The following is a 17,979-nucleotide window of genomic DNA, read 5'->3' as shown; positions in this document are numbered from 1 at the left end:
AAATTAATAATTTACACGGAATTGTAATGTTAATGTAGGCCTGCAATGTGCACAATGTAATTAATTACCATCCAAGAGCAGCCTCATGGGTCACGAAAAGAATGACAGATTACCTGTAAATGTGCACATGAGCCTTTCATATTCATCTAAAAGGGCTCAGAACATGACTGTCTTTATACACAGGACTATATAAGGAATTAGAACCGCTACAGACAATTAATTTGCTTAATAAATGTGGACGTATTAAGGAGTGTGGATGAGGTGCAATGAAATGTCAAGTGATGAACAGCACCCTTCCTTCAAAATAAAATTTTATTTCATATAAATTCACATTCAACATTTGAGAAAACACATCCCTCCCAAACACACTGAATGCTACTTTTGACCTGTTACTTAAATAAGGTCAGTTTGAAATGATTTGCTTGGAAAAAGAATACCTTGCATGTGCTGGTAACACTAAGGAACCGATACTCGTGCAAATTATTTCATGAAGGAATGAGCCAAGGCTCACATTGGGTTATAGGAAAAAAAGGTAGACCCAAACTTAAAAACCTAAAAAGAGGGAGAAATGCTGCAATAAAACTCTCTGACAGTGGGTACAAACACCATGGGAGACTGAGAGGTTTGGCCCATTCAACAGGACACTAACAGACGCCATCAGCAAAAGGTCACGTTACAAACATGAGGTCACAACATGCATGTGATGGGTGATGTTCACTTGTTAAGATGGGCAGTTCACAGGCTTGCACTGATTTAAAAATTAAAAAAAGGAAAATAAAAAAATAAGATCAAAACACAGAAAGAGACTATTTTACCCTCCAACTCACTTCCGAGTTCTAGCCCCCTTTGTGAACGAGCTGAGCTCCAACACGATGTATCTGAGAGTCGGGCACCATGAGGGGGTCACTGCTACTGTTGCCACTGAGGGAAGGGGGTAGAAACAGAGTGAAGGGAAGGACTAAAGGGAGGGGGGTGGGGGTGAGGGTGGGGTCAGTTTATCTATACTGATAGTTCACATTGGGGTCCCCACGGCCATAGCCCACAGGGTTGTGGTAAGGGGCTGGGTTAGCACCATAACTCTGTCCTCCCTGTGTACTGTAACTTGACTGGCCACCATATCCTGCAAAAAAAGACATTAGAAACCAATGAAAATAATGTAATTGGAAACACAACTTTATAATATGTACAGAATATCACAGTGGGCTCAAATTAAACAATTGTCGGTGTGATTTAAGAACAACATAGCAGACATGGTCAAGTCTTCCCTATTTAATGCTCACCCTCATAACTGTAGTCTTGTCCCCCAGCACCTCCGGTGACCTGGCTGGGGTAGGCAGTACTGTAATTAGAGTATGCCCCCGGTGTCCCTCCTGAGGCCTGGCTGAAGTTCTTTTTGCCCTGGCCGTAGCCTTGTCCATATGTGCCATAACCCCCCTGCCCCGGTGGAGGAGGGGTAGCCTGGTAGTTCCCTGGGGCAGCTCCGGGAGGTTTGCCCCCTGGATGCATAGGGGGCTTCTTGCCAGGAGGCTTAGAGGGGGGTGGTGTGGGTGTGTAACTGGAGTCAGATGAGTAGTAGGAGCTATAGCTGCCTGCTCCACTCTGATTGACTCCTGGGCTCCCTCCTCCTGAAGTGGAGCCACCGCCATTGGCTCCTCCATTGTTGTAGTAATCAGCTGTAAAGCAACAGAATAGGTAAATATACAGGTACAAACACTGAACCAACAGCCACAGTCTACTGCAGAAAATAGTCATGACGTTCAAAATAACATGTTACAATAAAAATATCTAAAACAAGCACAATCGTTTCAGAACACCTTACAAAACCTTCCAAAATAGACAAAAAATCACATCCCTAAAATGCACAGTTGGGGGAGGAAAAATGTAACACAAGGTATCAAATGTTTCGGAGGGACATTTATTATTATTATTATTTTTTAAAAAAGAAAAAAAAAAAAATGGACATACAAAAAGACTCTTGATCTTTTACAATCTCAGTGCAAGACAGCGCCAGGCCAATGCAAATATTACAGTACAGGTGGCAACAAATACATATTTCTTCAGTTTAAAATACCAGTACTTGATGTACGAACCATGATTGAAACATTAAAATTTAAAAAACAAGCAATGCAGTGAAAACATTATAGGTGTGAAGGCTGTGGATAAATTCATGTTTTCAAAAAGGTGTCTGGGTTCAAATAAGGAAAGTAACGTTTACAGGTGCATTTCTCTTTCTGTGGCAGACGTGTAGGTATAGACTCCAACTATAATCCATTCACATGATTAGAAAGTTCTCCCACAAAGGCATCCTTTGGGTGGGCGGAGGGGCGTCGTCCTGTCAGTCACCATCCTTCAGCGAATCAGATGGCTCTGGTGCTTTGGTCCCATGTAACTGACAGGGGCAGCAGCTTAGAGTAGACCACAGGTTTATAGGTTTCTCAAGTCCTTCAGTTTGTTTGGGCTGGTGAAGGCAAATTTAGGGAGGCAGTTTTCATCCATAGGAGAATGGGATTTGGAAAAGAGGAGAGAGGTTCAGGCGCAAATGAGGTACTCGGAAAGGCAGTTCTGAGGAGAGGGAGTTCTGAGTCCATGGGTGACACGTAAAGAGGGAGTTCATATTGCTGAATGCTACAGACACTCCCATCCTTTATCTTGCGTGCGTGCGTATGGGTGGGTGTGTGTATGTGTGAGCGTGTGTGCATGTGTGCGTGTATGTGTGAGTGTGTGCTCGTCTGTGTGTGTGTGTGTGTATGTATGTGTGTGTGTATACACATGTATGCTTTATGTTGCAAACTCGTGGTAGCCATAGCAGTCTGAGACAAAGTCACCTAAAGAGTAAGACAGAGCAGAGAAGGAAAATATTAGATGGTTTTGCCTGCCGCCATCCAGAAATGGCATATGCCAGTTATTTCAATTAGTGGTCCATCTTTTTTTTTTCCATTTGCGTCAATTTCTTGACATTTGACATAAAAGGCAGTTTTAGATTTCTCTGCTCCTGTCACCCCATGAAGGTGTCCTCAGAACATGCTACTGAGAGGTTGAAGGGGGGGGAGGGCCTCATTTTCAGCAAAGAACACTTTTTTTTATATAGGTGGTCATCCAAGTCCCATGGCTTCACAAAGCAGAGAAATTTAAAATCGTCGCAAAGAAATGTAGCACAGAATGTCCTTGTTAAATGTATGCATACATTCAATATACACACACTCTCTACATCAGTGCCTCAGTATTTTTAGTGTGTCGCTGGTGATGGTCACGTTTTTGAGAACTTAATTTATTTATTTTGGAATGAAGGAACTGTCAAGACGCTTTTGGAGAACAGAGCCACCTCCAAAATCTTTGGCACTCTTCACAGATGTTAACAACAGACTGTATAAAACACATCCTAGTTGTATTAACATGTATTAAATATTTTTGAAAAGTACTTGAGGTTTTTCCCAAGACCGCATGTAAAAATGGACATGGCTAACTAACCAATAAAGGGAATGGTATATTGACTAAATAAATGTCAAGATAAATCTGAATACATCTAAAGGAAAAGAGATATCAGTAAAAACTTCTTTTTTTTTACAAAAAACTGTTGATTTTGGACATTTCAACAAAACTGAAAAGCTTGTTTTTAGTGGCCAAACATCTAGGAGTTGACGGTAGGGGAGACTTAACAGAAATACTCACTATATCCCGAGTTCGCATTGTTTCCATATCCATATGTTCCATAACCACCTAGAGAAAAAACATTACAATTGAAAATAATGGCAGTACATAGAACATATTTCAGGAAATTTAAGAATGATTAATATCAGAGGCATAAATATGCAAGAGATGCTTTACCTTGATTATAGCCACCGCCATTATTAAAACCTCTGCCCCGCCCCCTGCCTCTCCCCCTCCCTCTGCCTCTGGGATTGGCAGCGGCGTCAGCTGGGGGTCCGCCCATCATGCCGAAACCTTGAGCATGCTGCGTTGGAACAAATCAATACTCTCAAGTCTCTCGCTACACTTATCAAAGGGGTAAGTAGATTAGCTCAAATCTTGACAAAAAAAAGAAATAATTAAACCGCAGTGTGGACAAGATAACAGACATACAATATCTGATCAGTGACAGCCTGGCTAAGCAACTCATGCGGATTTTGCTAAATCCTGACACACTCCAAAGAGAGGGGTGGGTGGGTGGGTGTGTGTGTGTGTGTGTGTGTGTGTGTGAGTGAGTGAGTGAGAAAGAGAGAGAGAGAAAGAGAGAGAGAGAGAGAGAGAGAGACAAACGACTCACCATGGTGGGGAGCTTCTTCTTTTTGGTCACTTCGGAGATGGAGCCCTCAGGGAAGAGCCTCTCGAGGGCAGCCAGGGCAGCATACGCCTTGGCCACCTTCTTATTGGAGCCGGAGCCCTGAAACTTCTGTCCGTCAATCTCCACCTGCAGAACCAGCAACAGATCGTCAGCTATATACACAAGTCCAACACTGGTTATAGAAGTCAAAAAGCAAGTGATGTGAGAGTGTAGGAGATAAAGGAAATAGCAAATTAACGTCAAACAAAGGGGAAGTGGAGAATGCATGCAGTAAATCTGTGGCTGAGACACAAACGACAGAAGGTGAAGAGACACAAACGACAGAAGGTGAAGAGACACAAACGACAGAAGGTGAAGAGACACAAACGACAGAAGGTGAAGAGACACAAACGACAGAAGGTGAAGAGACACAAACGACAGAAGGTGAAGAGACACAAAGCAGAATACGAGGCTACAGAAGACAACATAAATACTGTCCGATTGGCAGAGGGAAAGTTCACAGATACACAAGGTGAATAAGAGACAAAGTTCATGGTTGGAATAGAAGGAAGATAGAGAAATGGAGAGTAAGATTTACCTCCATGACAAAGCGCTTATCGTGGCTTCCGCCCGTCTCGGAGATAAGCTCGTACTTGAGGCCACGGCGCTTCTCGTTGAGCTCCATCACAGGGTTCTTACCATGCTTGGTCAGGATGGGGCCCTGCTGTCTGGCACTCTGTTATGAAGAGGGTAGACATGAAAAAAAAAAACATGTTCAAACAGGATGCCCAAAACAAGCATTTGTTCGCAGAGAGACACAGAAAAAACACTCATCAGATACCCACATTAGGTGAGGTGGAGGCAAAGAAACTAGTTGCCACTGTAGGCAATAGTCATGCCTTTATAGCACGCATTAGAAACAAGCGGTTCAGTTTAAAAAGAAGCCGACTTGTTCAGGAGCATTGATATGGAACGGTGATTAAACTTTTCTTTACCAGATCTACTTCAAAAGGTGTCCCGTTATTTAGAATTAATAGCCACCCTACCAGCCAATAAGAAAAGAGTACTACTTCTCTCTGGGTGATAAAGGACATTAGGTATTAAACTGCCTTACTTGGTTAAATCACCCTGTTGCATGACTTCCCAATATCACTTGTCCTGAAAAGGACACTCGGCAGTGCCTGCTCTTGCATGAAAGGGGCTCTAGCCTCTTTGAAGCAACCCCAGTGAACTTAGGCCCTTATATTAGACAACAGGATCTGCCATGATCTTTAACAACTATTAATACTGTAAGGGCCAGTCAAACCAAAAGCTTGAACACATGGCACTTCTGAATCAAAAAGTCCAGCAAAGGTAGTCCAAAGATATTAACAGAGTCGGAAGGTTAGACAAGGACAGGCTAGCAGTTGTGCAGAGGGCTCCAAGCATCACTGAATGTCCAAGCTCAAAAAAGCCTGAAACCTGAGACGTCCCGGGAGAGGGTCCAAGGCAGTAATGGGACGCTCCAGAGGTCAGCTCCCGGCCTTACCTCAGCAGTATCTGTGGCCTCTGTCTTGGCTGTCGCAGTGGCAGTGTCGGCCTCGGCTGGGGTGGCCACAGGTTTCGTGTCTTCCTCGCTGATGGCCGTCTCCTCAGTCTTCACCGGCTCAGCTGCCTTCTGCTCTGCGCCTGTTGGCAGACCCATATCCTGCAGGACCTGTAGGGGAATAGCCAGAGTTCAATTACACCACCACTCAGAAGTTTGGTGGCACTTAGAAAATGTCTTTGTTTTCATGGGAAAAATGTGTTTTCTTTTGCCCCTGCCCCCCCCCCCCCCCATTTTAATAACTTAAATAACCAAATTAATGCAGTGATGTAGTATAGACACTTTAAAGAAAGATTCAGAGTTAAAACAACCTGGGGTCTATTTATGGATGATAACCATCTCACACTTTTATTTAGGAGGAAAATGATGATCATCTGAGTAGTTGTGAGTGTTTGCATCGGCAACATCAGCCTGTTGCAGCGGGCATGGAGCCACGTCAAAATAAAAATCATGTCAAAATCACTGACAAGGCTCAAAATAGCCTTACACTTTGGTGGTATAGGGTGGATAGGGTTCCTGCAGACAAAATTAAGTATTGTAAAGTTTGATAGTGTAAAGAGAGGTTATAACAAGGGCTGTTTCTGAAGGCAGAATTCCCTTACTTCGTGTTCCGGTAATATCAAATCAGTGGGCACGTTGACTTCTTACAATGCTGCACAGATCTGGCTGAATCTTACAATACAAACATGCATCACATTCAGCCAGATCTCCACAATGCTGGAAGAAGTCGAACGCGCCCACTGATTTCACTCTACTGGAACACGAAGTAAGGCAATGCGCTGCCTTCAGAAACAGGCCCTGTTACAACCTTTCTGTACACTTTCAAAGTTAACAATAATTTGGTTTGTCTGTAGGGATCCTATCCACGCTACCACCAAAGTGTAAGGCTATCCTGAGCCTTGTCTGCAGGTTTGATAATAGCGATTTATTTTCTCGTGGCTCCCTTCCAGCTGCTACAGGCTATAAATCATTTTGTTGCTAATGCAATCAGCGGTCGTCTAGCCCAAAACTCCTCTGATTAATGTAATTTTGCTCCCAAACTAAAGTTTAAAACTCGTCATCATCTGTAAATAGATCCCAGTTTGTTTTGACTCCGGATCTTTCCTTTATTGTTCTAAATGACTACAAATGAGCCATCTCTTGCTAAAATAATGTAATATCTACGTAATCGTACAGAAATCCATTATCAGCAACCATCCTTCCTTTGTTCCAATGGAACATTGTGTTTGCCAATAACAGTTTATTATTTTAAAATGCTAACAGATCATTAGAAAACCATTTTGCAATTCTGTTAGCACATCTGGAAACTTTTGCCCTAGTTTAAAAAGTAATCTAACTGTCCTTTAAACAAGTTGAGAATCTGGGGCATCAGCTATTGTGGGTTTGAATTAAAGGTAAAATGGCCAGAAACACAGAACTTTCGATAAAGTGACGTTTGAATGGCCATGTAAAATGTATCGATGATTGAATCATAAAACTGGATTAAAGTAGTTGCAACCATGAAACCAGTGATGAGAAAAGGAATGCACTTTATTTCTCTGCTCCTTAAGTCTGAATGCATGCAAGTTCTTCTGTGGATAGACTAGGAACCTGTACAGCAGAGGCCCAGCAGAACACCCTCTCTCACCTTGACAGCCACATGCAGTTTGGCAGTGCGTTTGGATGGACCGGAGGCCTCAAATGTTTTCCCATCCACCTCCACGGCCATGGTGAACACTGGTACGTGCACGGGCCCCGTCTGGGAGATGAGCTTGTACTGCAGCCCCGGCTTCAGCTGGTTCAGACGCATGAGTGCATTCATGGCCTGTGGAGGTTCTGCCTTCTCCTCAGGAGCTGCGGCGGACACAAGGGGATCACATGAGAAATCTTACAGTTTGTTTCATTTTGTTGATTAATTTATTTATTTGTCCTTTTCAGAACCGAGGTGAAACTATTTTCCAGAATGAGGGATGAGAGGACGTCTGAAGTCATGGAACAAGTGAGCCAGGTGAACTCACATTTCTTCTGTAGCTTCTTTTTCTTCTTGTTGGGGCTCTTGTCATCGTTGGTCTCTTCCTCCTCGATTGGGCGTTTCATGGGAGGGGCGTAGGCCGTGCTGGGAGGGATCTGAACTGCAGGTGCAGATTATGCATACCAATCTTGATTTTCAACAGGACTCAAGTTAAACCACTCATAATAATTTGCCACTTTCCTACAGGGTTATCTAGGCAACAGATTAATTAAATCATCAAAACAAAAACCTTTCAGAACATTAGGAATACTAGATCATTTTGTAAATCGTACCTGTGTAGTCAATGGGGGTGTCACTCTTGGGTTTCTTGGGCATCTTCGAGGGCAGGGGATCCATGCCCAGGACTTTGTGTAGCTGGCCAAAGGCTGAAAGCCTGAGCGCATGCTACAAATCAACAAAACAGAGAGGGGTCACCTACAGGGATCACACCTCACATAATAAACAAATCGTGTTGCTGATATGAACAGTGGCAGTGGCACTGCCAGGTGCAGAAAGAAGATATGCCTTCAGAGCCACCCAGCTGCTGAAGCTTACCTGAGCACTCTGTGTAATGTCCTCCCTCTGTTGGCGGTCCATGTGACCAATAGCATCGGTCAGCTCTTTTTCACATGGGTCACAGATCCCAGAACCATCTGGAACAAAATATGAAAAGTGAAAGACCTGAGAGCTTTGTTTCCAAATAGTTTACTGATCAATAGTTCCTGGTTCCCTTTCTTCCCTTCCTGTCTGAGGGTGTGGGCTTACCTGCCATCAGGATGCCATAAGCCAGGCACTCCAATACCCTCCTAAGAGCCTCGCCGGCTCCCATTGGACGGTTCCCTGTGCCAATGGCTTTCTCACAAAGGAGCTCTAAGGGCTTTCCAGGAGAAACACATACAGTTATGTGTAATTTGGCATAGCGGTGAGGGAAAAGCAAACCAAACACACACCTTATGATGATGATTAAAAAACTGACAAGAGGCCTGTTGGGCTCTGTGTGGCCACTCACCCATCCGCGCAGAGGCGCCCACACTGGGAGACGTGCACAAAGGTCCCTCAGGATACGGATGACAATGACACAGGAGCGCAGTCCGTTGGCCCTGGCCTAGAAAAACAGATAGGGGGCAAACAAAGGCACACTGCCGTTAAAAAAGAAGAAGTCACAAACAGGCACTTCAATGAAAAATTGAAATCGCACAAAATATTTATTGCTGAAGTTGCTATTTTGTTTTCAGATATTTTAAGCTAATGCACCTTTCTGCAGTGGCAATTGCAAAACCAATGAGGAAAGCAAAAACGGAAATTTACATTCACGGGAAAACTAAATATTCACAAAGGTGATCAGGTTACAGTGAGAGGAACTAATCTGTATTTTGTCTTGTTCTTTGAATGTTTGCTCTTCCATAATGCCCTTTAAGGAAAAAACAACAGTGCCAACTCATCAGGGCACCAGGTCCATAATCGTTCCTTTTCTGTTGACGTGCAAAATAAAATGTCCTGTTGAACAAATTATCTTGAATTCCATCTACCCAAAAGACATGATTAAAAACAACGTGTCAAACCCATTTTAAAACAAGAAATGAAAACTGTACAAGGTGCAATATTCCTTAGGAAGGCACACAGAAAGCGGCCAGACAACCAGAAAGCAGCCAGAGCAAGCGGGGGTGAGGGGTGAAGGAGTGGCTACGGACGCTACAAGGACAGGCCGCAGAGATGAAACATTAGAATGTCCAGTAATAAGAGTGAGAGAGGAAAAGAACAACACTTTCCGGGACTACAAATGGCAACCGACAGCAATGTCATCTGCAGCAAGAGCGTTAGTTCACTTGCCTTTCGACTATGATCAGATGGCATGAATAATAAATAGGTGGTATGTCTAAGGTAAGCGGGTATTAATTAAAAACAAACAAAACTAAATAAATAAATAAACAAAAAAAAGGACACCTTGAAACACTGAAAACATCACAACTTATATTAGAAATATTGCACCAGACATCAGTCCTACCATTCAGTACAAAATACAGGTGAACACTAAATTTAAAAGAAAACCTGATCCAGCCAGATGTTAGGGAATTTTCTGCATTTATACTGGCTAGACATACTGAGCTCAAGGCAAATCATGTTCTTGCTTGAGTGAGACAGCAATTAAGTTGGTTACATGAGGGAAACATTAAGTGTTTCCAACATTTAAAGAAAACATCCAGTGAGAAGAAAATAGCAATGGAGGTGGCGAACTCCATTAAAAAGAAAAAGAAAACGAAAAAACCACACAGTTTTAAAACAAACGAACACACAGCGTGAAATAAAACTCAGAACTACAGTAAGACAAATAAAGACAAGATGCAAACCTGGAACCACTTGGCGTGGCGAAGAGACGCCAAGGCAGTAAGGCATTTCTGCCTGTCCAGAACATCCGGGGGATCGTTGACTGTTAGCGATTCTATTGGCAGGTGGAATAAGAAGACAAGGTACAGTTTGACCAAGGGGTTTCTGTCACACGGCCAGGGGGAAGAGGCAGATTTTCCCAAACCACAGGCAGCAGGGGGAAGGGGAGGGGGAGCTCCCCCGCAGTAAAAAACAAAAATGGTACGACCCTTCCAGGGTTGTCCTGACTACACATGAGAAGAAAAAGGAAAACCCACCAGCCGGTAAAGACCTGATGAGAACTAGTTAAGTTCCATCAATCTGAGTGGGGACCGTCTTCACACTGCAAGCAGTGGAGGCAGTTGACTGTTTACTAAGATGGCATGCATGTATGTTCACAGGAGTGGGTGGATGTCTAATGGAGGGAATCTAAGGCATGTCCACACACTCACTCTCAGTGCAGGGAAGTCAGAAAAAAAATGACAAAAACGTCTTATCGAAATGTAACAACAGGGGGTACAGCCCCTCCCCTTCGTCCCTTCTCAGGTCTACTGCCTTGCCCCTTCCGAGACAGAGATCGTCCAGTTGGTCAAAGGTCCAGCGTCCCTAAAATTGACAAACTAGAAGGCTTGACAGAGAGAATCAGATTTTGAACCACAGGGAAGCAATAATCAGATGCACAAAAAGGTTAAAACAAGTCCACACTGCAGCAAAATTGATGGTGCCCCAGCTTGAATAACTAGACGTCTGGTCGTCTGAGTGTAGGGTTACAGATAGGGCTAGGTTCACTCCTCATCGCTGTGTTTATCCTTGACCAACTAGTTGTTCAAGTCGCAGAATATCCGTTACCCTTTCCATAAAAACTTGCTGGTATAAAACGCACAAGTCAACGTGGGTATAACCGTGAAATTGCTACTTGAATAGGTGATGTGTCCACCTTGCAGAGCTTAAGCCCCTAGCGTTACCTATAACCCACTTTGCCTTTTATTCTACTGAAAGGCAGTTTTTGTTAGGTCTAAGCAACACCGCTTTCTTTAATCCTGTGCAACTCATTTTTGCTGCAATGCAAACTGTTCCACTATCGTTCACTGTAAAAACACATGCAAACAAGTCTGTGTTTTTTTTTCCTTTTTTCCCATTTCTCAGTAAGCCTTCATTAAATCGATTCTTTGGGGGAAAAGAGAAGAACATTTCTTTTTTTTTTTCCATGAACACCACTGTCCCTGGAGCCTTTCTATACTGTATATTGGGCCATCAGAAATGCACATCACATTACATGGAACTACGAGACTTCATGTGGGGCTATAAACATAGCAATAGCTTTTCATTTCAACACAGTCCCTACACATCCCCTAGCTCCATTGAAGGCCCAATAAACAATATCTGCCTAAGCTCTAGATCTCGCCCTGTCTACTGTCCTCCCTTCTGCTCTGTTTCAGCATGGTCACCTGTCCCCTGTCCTTTAGGGGAGGAAGGGTTGAGATAGACATCACGTCACATCCTCAAACCCAGAGGAACTCCTACCTCCGGCTGCCTGTTTCTCGGCCTCTTCGCGCACCACAGGCGACGTCAGGTGGATGGTAAGGGTGAGGGGTTGCTCCTTGGAGTTCTTGATGACGATGCTGGCATCGCGAATGGATGCCGTGACCTCGTACTTCTCCTCTGTGATCAGCTGAACGTAGAGGAAATGCAGAGGATGGAATATGGAGGCCGTGTAATCAGTATGTGCTCACAAACACATGCAACACAATAGAGTACCGATGCCATGACGTAGCGTTGTCAAGGCAGTAATTTCCCTGGATCTAAACAAACCGATCTAATCATAGTGCTGCCCATAGCGGTGGCTTTCTCAATCTATTTAAAGAATTTCAAGACGTTAGTATAATTTTCTTTACACTGTAGGAATCACATACTGCAACAAATAGTCATATCAACACAATCAAATTTGTGACTACAGACTTATTTTACAGACGTATTTTAGCAAGGGTTTCCGTAAAAGAGACCTGCAAATAACTTCATAAAGAAATTCTTAAATTCACGGACGTGTATTGGCTTTATTTTTTTTTACGCAAAAAACGTCACTCTCAACAGCCGCCAGCATTTGATAAGGCGTGAAATATCCACTGGGATTTTGTTTCTTACTATTACACCTGACAGGGAATCCGTGTTTTGTTGCTAAGCGGCTGCCTAGCAGGTAAAACACGTTTAAACTGCTGTAGCCTACATTTAAAAGCAATTTATGAGGTAGAAACGATGCCACATGTCTAAATACAATGCTGTCGATGCCACTTCAAAAGTTTGTTTAGATCTAGTGACACTGTAGTCATGGAAAAGGAACGTCACACTTCGGTACTCTATAAAATAAGATAACAGGAATGATTCCAATAATGCGTGGGCCAAAAATAATGCAACATCAAAATGATTTCACCATACATACATAAGTTGCCTACACCATCACATTCCATACATGCAAACAACTACCATACCTTCAGTTGCACTCCCAGGTTGTCTGACACTTTTTTGAGCAGGTTGATGGTCGGCTTGTCTTTGCACAGAAGGACCAGCTCCAAGTCCAGGTCACCCTTCAGAAGCAGGCCTTTGGCCACCAGCCCGACTCTCATGACTCCACGCAGAGACCGTGTGGGCTGCTCCACAGATTTTGTCTCACTAAAAAACATGGGAGAAGCCAAGAATGAGCATTAGGCTGGAAAGAGAATGCTGGAAAGACAATACTGAGGCAGCAGATTAAGGTTCACTAAATAGACAGATCTACACACAGTCAGTCAGGTATGGGGCGAAAGCTTTTAATTAGAAGCCAAAGATAACAAGAAGCAGCCTGTCATCCACTGAACCGGGAAATACATTGCACGTCGCTGACCTTCTAAGTCAGACACTAATGCCTCTGCAGCCCTCCCCCTGGACGCCCTCCTCACCTCTCTTTGTCTGCCCCGTCTCCTTCTCCCCCGCTAGGCTTGGCAGCCACGCGCTCCTGCTCGTCCAGCCAGTCGGACACGGCCTTGAGGGCCCGCTCCGTGTGGGACACCATGTTCTGGACGGCCTCCAGCTCCTCCTGTGTGGGATACACAGCCGAGTGCTTGGCCATGACGTGCCGGTCATCATTCACAAAGATTCGCATGGAGCGATGGCGTGGCAGGGGAGGCTGAAAGAGATGGAGGAAACTTTTTTAAAAATCTGCAGTATTCACGTAGTGAGTAAATGGGAGGAACAGTGGTGTAAGTAGCTCTCAAACTGCCATTGTAGGTACACAAGATTACAAAAAGGTTGAGGCAAAAGCAGAAACGGCTTGATATTTCCACAAGGTAAACAAAAAACCATGCTCGTGTAAGGCTCAGAAAGAGGATGGTGATTGTGGCAAATGATTATGACAAAATAGCACTCCAGTGCAGATGCCAGATGGGGCTTGTTAGTCAAATAAATGCATTTATGTAGTGAGCTTATAATGCTTATAAGAAGATGCTGCAAACAAATAACCACACTGCAAACAAAACCAAATCAGATTACAGTATTTTTTACGGCATCTCTAACTAAAGTCAACAGCATATGGACAAAAAGAACAAGAGCATTTACCATGATTTCCTGGAAGGGCAACCCACAGGTACAGAATGGCAGTGATAAATGTACTTTGGCAGATGTTCTTTTGCAGCTTGGCAATGCTGGCTCAAGACCTGTTGAGACACCCAACAGCACCACTTATTTACAGCAATACAGCAAAACTGTCTGAAACACCAACAAAAGCACATTCAAATACAAAGTTCTGAACCGGCAGGAATGGAAAAACTAGCATCAAACAACAAGATTAATAATCTGCCCTTTGGCCTAACGACTGAGATCATGATAGAGACGTTGTGTACCATTTGGCCATGTAAATGTGTACCATTTTCATTCATATAAATCAGTGTTTCCCATACATTGACTTATTTGTGGCGGCCCACCACAATATCAACATTGACCACCACACAATGATTTTCCAGGTTGTACTAAATCGTGATTCTCTGGGAAACACTGTAAATGCTAAAATGTGAAAAGTTTCACCACTTCATTGACATGCTTCCAAACTCCAGAGATGTGATTCGCATCTTATGAAACACAATCTTTATAAGAATTGATTTCCTAGGCATCACAGCACATCCCATCTAAAATAGCTTTCACCCAAAAAAATCTATGGGGTTCAGAGGAAGCCAGAAGCGGTTTCCAAAATAACATAGGCGATTTTGAACGCCTACAAGCCTACATTTGTTAGAAGCCTACATTTCGGAGCGTATGCGCTCAAAGACACTTCCCGAAGATGAAGGGACACGTCACTTGAGTTTTTTGATGAAAAACAAACAAGGGCCATGTCATTTCATAAAGCAGGCATTTGGATGTTAGAACACTTGCAGTAGGGCAGTCTTCGTGCGTGTATCAGAAATCTCATGCCCATAACAATGGCAGACAACCTGAAATCTTCGGCACAGAGCTGTTAACGTTATTCGATCACTCGTCGTCACTATTCTTCATAACTTACAGATTTCTTTATTTACAAGTGCTACAATGTTCAGTGAGAGAACAATCCAACTCCACTCTCGTCTAATATCTAGGATATACATTGGATAATGTAAATGAAATCTTAGCTTACTACTAGCGACACGTTAGCTGTTTCCTGCTACAGGTTGCTAGCAACAGAACGCACAAATTAAATGAAAGATTGCTAGCTAACATTAGCAAGCCTTATCGTGCAAATCAATTTTCCTGACCGACAAACACGTGTTGGTGGAGAAAACGACGAATGAGATTAACGTTAACTTTAAGTAATAGTAAATAAAATATTAACAGCGCAATCCGCCATTTCAAACCGTGTTCATTGAGCTGTAGCGTTGCCTTGGTGCCAATGGGGTTAGTTTGTAACGTTAATGTTAACGTTACCTCGTCGCTATGCGCTTCTAAATAATTATAATTGCCAGCATTAGTATTACACAAACCATCTGAGTAAACTTATGCAGCTTGTAAACTAACCGAATCTATGTGATGTGTTGTGCAGATTGATTAATGTGTGGACGAAGGTGCACCATCAACAACAGGGCCATTTGGGTAACATAATGTTAGCTAGCTAACGTTAGCGAGGCTTCGTTAGTAGCCTACGTGTTGGGTATATTAAAATGGTCGTGACAACACTGCCACTTACCCTAGAAACCCCATGTTAGAAAACTATGGATCGTTACTTTCGGTCACTAATTTCATAATCCAATGAGTCAAACATAATTGACGTAGTCGATTGTGCGAACGCAGCAGTTGTTTATAGCAAAGTTAGCATGCCTCTCACAAATAATACAAATGCAGTCACGAGATCATCCACTTGGTGAGTGAGCTAACTTGGCTAGCGATAGCTAATAAATGTCTGTATGGGGCTTGGTGACTAGCTGAGCACTGAAACAAAGGCAGTGCATTTACATATAACCACCTTGTATATTGACATATAGCTGCAGTTAAAGTTATAAGTATATTTCTTGTGCATCAATGAACATGTAAAAGCAACACAAAATATATGTACCGTTAACGTTTCCTAGGTAATATTGACCTTTTACTTACCAGCATCTACGACGGTCTTCTTTTGACTGCTTAAAAAAAACCTTGCCGAACAGAGTGAGAGACGAGGGTATCCCAGAACACCAATGAGATTGACTGAATTTACCATGTGACTACAGCTCCACCAATTGCGTAAGATCTTTCGATTCCCATCGGAAAGCCTCATCACCAACCTTTTCTGGCTCAGATACAATCTTCTTCAATTACAAGGATACAAGGATACAAGGAAGTTTATTGTCACATGCATATAGTTACTGGAAGTAAGAAATGCAGTGAAATTATGTCTGGTGTCAGCCTATTAGTGCATTAATGGGGGGGGGGGGGGTAAAAAGTGCAGTAGAAGAGGGGTTTAGTAGATTAATTCAGAACATTTGGAGCTTATTTCAATCAAAGACTGCATGCCAACCTTTTTTTTTTACAGGTTGACAGAGACCCTTGCAGAGACTGCGACTGGCTGACAGTAGGCTGCAGCAACTGTGGCACAGACTATGGAAATGCCCCATCAACTTTTTTCTTGTGAGTCTCATGAATTTCGTTTTGACCGTTCAGACTGAAGGACATGGAGGTGCCAAAATTAAAATAGTCAGATTTCACGTGACATATGTTCACACATTTATGAAATAATCAGATATGTGTCACATTAACTGAAAAAAGTCAACTCAAGTCAAGTTTATTGATAGCGCATTTCATACAGGTAATGTGGTTTACAAACAGAAGTAAACAGTAATAAAGCAAATAAAAGCATATAAGGGCAATAGTCAAAGAATAGTTAGGAGGTTAGAAGGTAAAGATCATAATAAAAAGAAAACTTAAAACACAAGGTAGAATCATATAAAAATAAAGAATAATTAAAAAGACAAAATAAAAGGCACAAAAGGCCTGTAGCAGCATAGTCAAAAGCTTGACAAAGAAAAACGGGTTACGGATGTAACCTTGGTTCTGTGAAGGAAAGAAAGGCTGCCAGACGGCTAGCCCAGAGGGCTGAAATATAATCCGATTCCAGAGCCGGACAGTAACGGAGTACATTTACTTGAGTACAGTACTTGAGTACAATTTTGAGGGATCTGTACTTTACTCGAGTATCATTTTTGGGGAGTACTCATGACTTTACTCAAGTACATTTGAGAGGCAAATATTGTACTCTTTACTCCGCTACATTTCTATCCATAACCGTGAGTACCCGTTACTAACGAAAAAAGAAAAATCTCGGAAACCCTCAATTTGTTGTTTCCCTCTCAAACGTGATTGGATTGTGCAGGCGCCACCGATTGGGACAGCCCATCAGCAATCACCTTCAGCTTTCCGCCAAAGACAACTCCATGGTCAGATTTAGATAAGAGACGAAACCATGGACGAAACAATGGATGAAGACGCAGCAGGTCCACCCCTGGAATGTGCCAACCCATGGCCCCACCTCGCCAGACTATTTCAATTTCCTGAACAAGTTAATGATAGTTTTCGCTTCAAGTGTTTCAATTACAAAATATTATTTTGTATTTGAAATACGTATTTTAAATACATGTATTAGAAATACTGCCCATCCCTGGCAGCATGGTAAAAAGATGAAAATGACTTGATTTTACTTTCAATTCCTTTTACATTCTCCAAGGTATTAACATTTTTTATAACTCCATGTAGGACGTTTCTGTACATAAATGTGTACATAAACTGTGGCAGTAGTAATGCAATATTTAGAAAATGTACTCTTGTACTCTTGATACTCAAGTACTTTTAAAAACAAGTACTTCAGTACTTTTACTTAAGTAGACATCTGACTGTTGTACTTTTACTTGTACTTGAGTAAAATTTAGCAAAGGGTATCTGTACTTTTACTCAAGTAATGAAGCTGTGTACTCTGTCCGCCTCTGCCGAATTCTGAGGAAGACTTATATCAAAACATTACCCACGTCAGTGTGTCGCGTCACCGAATATAAGCCAGAGCGCGGCACACAGTCATCCTCATTCAATCCTGAACGCAAAGTCCAGAGTGACGACAAAGTCTGGCAGCCTTTCTTTCCTTCACAGAACCAAGGTTACATCCGTAACCCAACGTTCTGTTTCACTCAAGAAAGGCTGCCAGACGGCTATCCCAGAGGGCTGGAATACATGTATGTCACAACGTCACGGAGGACGGACCACCCAGCAGAGTTCAATAATGACAGGACAAAAAAAATCTTTCAGACTTTTATTGAATGC

General features: G+C 42.7%; 1 protein-coding gene across 2 annotated transcripts; it reads right to left on the bottom strand.

The window, feature by feature from the left end:
- Positions 1-294: 294 nt before the first annotated feature.
- On the bottom strand, positions 295-15,840 carry ilf3b (interleukin enhancer binding factor 3b). 2 transcript variants are annotated; one of them, XM_076265537.1, is made up of 19 exons: positions 15,787-15,840; positions 13,789-13,886; positions 13,134-13,360; positions 12,687-12,867; positions 11,725-11,872; positions 10,185-10,276; positions 8,846-8,941; positions 8,602-8,713; positions 8,392-8,489; positions 8,130-8,241; positions 7,844-7,957; positions 7,474-7,679; positions 5,790-5,957; positions 4,860-4,997; positions 4,265-4,408; positions 3,826-3,952; positions 3,670-3,717; positions 1,281-1,673; positions 295-1,120 (listed from the first exon to the last, which is right to left on the bottom strand). In XM_076265537.1, the coding sequence occupies exons 2-19, from the start codon at positions 13,789-13,791 to the stop codon at positions 996-998; spliced, it is 2,532 nt and encodes an 843-aa protein (XP_076121652.1). In that variant the 5' UTR covers positions 13,792-13,886; positions 15,787-15,840; the 3' UTR covers positions 295-995. The 2 variants fall into 2 exon arrangements, with proteins under 2 accessions (XP_076121652.1, XP_076121653.1); XM_076265538.1 differs by lacking the exons at positions 295-1,120; positions 1,281-1,673 and adding an exon at positions 1,900-2,825.
- Positions 15,841-17,979: the final 2,139 nt, after the last annotated feature.

This window comes from Alosa pseudoharengus, unplaced genomic scaffold, assembly GCF_046254945.1.
Source record: "Alosa pseudoharengus isolate Yale_2024_CS ecotype anadromous, Long Island Sound unplaced genomic scaffold, YU_APseudo_1.1 YU_APseudo_1.1_scf_4, whole genome shotgun sequence".
Taxonomy (NCBI): domain Eukaryota; kingdom Metazoa; phylum Chordata; class Actinopteri; order Clupeiformes; family Clupeidae; genus Alosa; species Alosa pseudoharengus.
The sequence above is the reverse complement of the archived record's forward strand: the minus strand, read 5'-3'. Positions and strand labels throughout refer to the sequence as shown.

Coding starts and splice junctions, on each gene's coding strand:
- ilf3b (XM_076265537.1), bottom strand. Junction 8,490..8,601: donor TTATGGCATCCTGATGGCAG/GTAAGCCCACAC, acceptor ATTTTGTTCCAG/ATGGTTCTGGGATCTGTGAC. Junction 5,958..7,473: donor AACTGCATGTGGCTGTCAAG/GTGAGAGAGGGT, acceptor ATTCCCCTACAG/GTCCTGCAGGATATGGGTCT.